At 38.5% G+C, this 4,309-nt stretch overlaps 1 protein-coding gene across 1 annotated transcript in view; it reads right to left on the minus strand.

The window, feature by feature from the left end:
* The window catches only part of LOC106519186 (collagen alpha-1(XXVIII) chain), a 60,042-nt gene that overhangs the window by 51,456 nt on the left and 4,277 nt on the right, over window positions 1–4,309 (minus strand). The window contains exons 4-5 of the mRNA XM_014010747.1: window positions 765–785; window positions 629–691 (exon numbers count right to left, since the gene is read on the minus strand). Coding sequence (XP_013866201.1) covers window positions 629–691; window positions 765–785 — 84 coding nt within the window. The remainder of the gene's footprint in view (window positions 1–628; window positions 692–764; window positions 786–4,309) is intronic.

Raw genomic sequence — 4,309 nt, forward strand, 5'->3', positions numbered from 1 at the left:
GCTGTTTCTATTCTATTCTATTCTATTCTATTCTATTCTATTCTATTCTATTCTATTCTATTCTATTCTATTCTATTCTATTCTATTCTAAAATGAACACAGCAGGACACAAAATGCTAAAGATGCTACACAAACACACACACGTCACATGAGCTCTGTATGTGTGAGGGGATGGTTGGTTTTGATTCTGTTAGCAAACTTAAAGTTAGCAGAACTAAATGAAGTGGAAGCTAATTGGTCCGCTAAAGGAAAAGTTAGCTTTGCTATGAGCTGTTAGCATAGTGGAGCCGTGCCCACCACTGAGTACTCTCAACAAATATTTTAGACATTTTCTTTAATTTGATTTTGAAATTTAAAGTTTCTCTTGGCTGCTGCGACACAGATAGTGCTAATGCCTGGGCAAAATGTAGCACATTTTGGCTCACAATCTAGCTGTCTGTCAGCCTTGTTTGCTAAATGAATTTTRCAACTTTCAGCACAGATTCTTAACTAAACCCTTCATGACAAATGAGTTCACTCATCCTCTACTTTAAGTTAAAAAGTAACAAACTCGTAAACTTACAGGAGGTAAAAAGCTCTTATTTATAAAAACAAGACAATGTTGGATTTACAAAAAATAAATACTTACTGCAGGTCCACTGGGTCCCCTTTCACCTTTGTCACACACACACTTYCTCTGGGCCAGAGGACACTTTAAACAGAGAAAAATAAGTCAGTGACGTTAAACCGATGGTACAGAAAAGACCAGAATTCTAGACACTTACCCCTTCATTTGCCAGCGCTGTCTGTAGGGCAGAAAACACAAAACAATGTCAAGATGGTTCTGCATCTAATACAGATGGTCAATCTTAGTTTAAAATGATTCAGTCAAGAGTTAAAACAAGTACATTCCACCAAAAACCCTTTTAGTTGAACCCTGAACACCYATCAGTTTTGGCTGCTGGTAGCTGTAACGTTGGTTGACGGCATCACGCTCAGCTGGTCTGGCTTTAATGACTGGACTTAAGTTCATTCTTCATTAAGTCAGATTGTTGAGCCAATCATCTGTTTGTGGTTTTGTCCTTGGACAGGACACTTCTAAGATGTAACTAACCATCTGGCACACCGGGTTAACATCTTGTACTTCCTCTTGTAAGACYCCCTKATTTTCATCRCTTTRCTTTCTTTCCAAGCTTTTCTTTCRGCACGAGAGAAATGTTGATTTGTATCATAGCTCTACTGAGCAGCCAGGGGGGGATTTCTGTAGTTTGTACCAGTGTTACAAAAAAAAGCAACSGTTCCCCTGGTATGATCTAAAGCTGAATGTTGAGGATAAAAGATGGTCTCTCTGCACATGTTTACGACATACAGATGTCYGAATTATAGCTGCTGTTGCGTTCAGCCCAGCAGAACGCAGTCCATCGGATCCAGTGCTTTCTTTAAAAACTTTMCATTCATCGTATTTGGATGCATACCACCTGTGTCAACACTTCTGGGTTTGAAGCGGCGTTTTGAACGGCTTGTTGCGTGCTTGTTCGTGCTGGATCAAGGAGCTCGATTCACCCCATTTTCCCCCACAAAGAGATTTAACAGGGAGCACATGTGCCGACCAGGAGTCCGGATGACGACTCTGGGATGTTGCTACGCTGCACATACTTTTAATAAAACCACCAGCAGCTTATAAAACTTACCACAATCATCAAAGTCAACATGAAGGATTGAAAGTAAGAACTAACGATTCTAATAATGTTCAGACAAAATTTGACGAAAGAATCTTTTTTGCACCTTTTTTATAGCAGCAGGTGTACATTAGAGATGCAATAAGAAGCTGCACACAGAGCCTATTATTGATACTAACATTCAGAAGATATCTGTCRAGATAATGACTTTCAGATGCTTCCAGCTTCCACAAATTTATGCCCTCCAGTACAAAAAAAAAGGTAACATAACACATACAAGCAGTTTGAAAAGTGATGCAGCCGCTAATGAAAGCTTGTTGGTTTGGGGGTGTTTATGTGCAGGTATGAGCATGCACATTTAAAATATCTTCTTGATATAACAGGAGTTTGCCAGCTGTTTTTGAAAATGGGTTTCATGCTTTTTTTTATCTGAACGTTTGTCAGTTCAACGAAGCCACAAAATAACAGACGGTTTAGCTAAAYATCCACAATTGAACGTTCACAGCTAAAATGTTGTGTAAATATTACAAAAGTAGGAAAGAGTTGGTGTTTATGCAAACTCGTTGATGTGYAAAAGCAATTAAGAATAATGAATCTATAAACTATAATGGACTTATAAACCTTGAAATTGTAGATCACAGTCTTATCTTGGCACAAGTCGAGCTCGTTCTCAGCGCAGGTTGAATTCGGGCCAAGACCTTCAGCGTGTACTGAGGCAGTACACAGCCGAGRYTGAAGCGGCTGGGATGGGAGTCAGTTCCTTTAAGTCTGAGACCATGGTTCTTGACCAGAAAAGGGTGGAATGCCCCCTCTGTGCAGTTTTATTTTAATAAAAGCTAAAGAGATCAGCATCAGGCAGAGCCATCAGCTCTATTCCAACTTCAATTTCTTGGTCCTATAGACTCCATTTCAGTAACTTCATCAAAACTGTTTATTTCTCCATAACTGACAGCAGTTTTTCTCTGTGTATTTGGCCTAAACTACATTTTTATCAAGCAAAGACATTGATGAGACCATCACACTGATCTAGAGACTGATGTTTTGTCCAGACTGAGAGTCACTGAAACTGAGTTTGTGTCCAGGCATGACTCAAAGTGTCAGTCAGGGAAATGAGAAGTGTTTGGTGGACAGCTGGGTCCAAACTGGAACCTTTTTTTATGCACCAGGATGGCCCACATTGAAAAGACGAGCCGTTGTCAGATGGGGCACTGAGATAAGTTACCTGGTCAACATGAATGTGTTCCCTGAGCTGAACCAGACCCTGGCAGAGCCAGTCTGAGGACATCAATAAACCATTCAATCAGCAGTAATGTAAGGTCCTTCTAACAGTTTCTACAGCTTATTGTCCAACYAATATTTAAAAGATTTTTAATGGAAAATGTTATTGTTCTTATAGGAATCACCAAATGTCACAAACCAGCAAATAAAGGTTTCAGTACAAGATGAGAAGTTAGCATAAACTACATGATTCTGGAGTTTGCTGATCCTGAGATTGGGGTGGGTGACCATGTAAAGGTTCAATCAAACGATTCACAGAAGCCAAACATGGACCAAGATCGAGGGTGGGCTTACTGCTCTGATCAGCTCCCATTTGAATGTGGTTTGGCTGCTTTTTGAATACCTGACCAATTTCAGAGGAAATTTGTTTTGTTTTGTTTGAACATTTCTTTGGATTTACACAAACAAACAAACAYATAAACAAACAAAAGAACTAAAGGAGACAAACTTTGGCAACAAACTAGTTTTGAGTCTTCATGTAAACATCACCAAAAAAAAAAAAATCCAAACAAAACAGTTTTGTCTATAGGCTAAATCTTGTGCCAGCAGGAACTGAATTTGAATTGCTCACATTGAATCTGAATATGCATAATTTGAAATTGAATGCATTGGTTTGAAAATGAATTTTACTGAATTGAAAATGAATGTATTGGTTTGAAACTGAATTTAAAGTTTTTTATCTGAATTAATTAGCCTTGAAACTGTGTTTTTGGTCTTTTAAAAATTCAGTTTGACTACTTTCACTTTCAGTTCCAAAATTCAGATTTTTGTGACACACATCCTGGTCCTTGAGAAAGTCAGTCAGAGTAATCAAACACAGATCCAAAGATTTGTGTTTCTCTTTGGTGAAGTTTTCCTTCTGTATGTAACAGAGTTGATGCAATCCACCGTAAAAGTGACAAAAACAGACAAAGTTATTTTATTGCAGTGATTAATTTTACCTACATGTAGAAAATGTTACATTTACATCACATCATGGATCAGTCAGAAGCAGCATCTGATCAATATGTGCAATGTGTATCAATATGTATCAATATGTATCAATCTGAGCAATTAAAATTCAATTCCTGCTGGCACAAGATTTATCCCATACACATGACCTGCTAACAGTTCAAAACTCTGCCTCTCTGATGGTATGGGGGTGCATTAGTGCCTATTGCATGAGCAGCTCACACATCTGGAAAAACTCCACAAATACAGAAAAAAACTATCTAGGTTTTAAATTGTTATGTGCCTGCCTGAAAAATAACAGTCCAGTGAAGAAGAGCCAGTACTGTAGAACAGAATGAGACAATATTCCCTTCAAAACCTCCAGAGCTGGGGCCTCATGATTCAACGGTGCGTACGCACAAAAACCTTGCGTACGTCATTAT

The sequence above is a fragment of the Austrofundulus limnaeus genome, unplaced genomic scaffold (genome assembly GCF_001266775.1).
Source record: "Austrofundulus limnaeus strain Quisiro unplaced genomic scaffold, Austrofundulus_limnaeus-1.0 Scaffold72, whole genome shotgun sequence".
In the NCBI taxonomy this organism is placed as follows: Eukaryota; Metazoa; Chordata; class Actinopteri; order Cyprinodontiformes; family Rivulidae; genus Austrofundulus; species Austrofundulus limnaeus.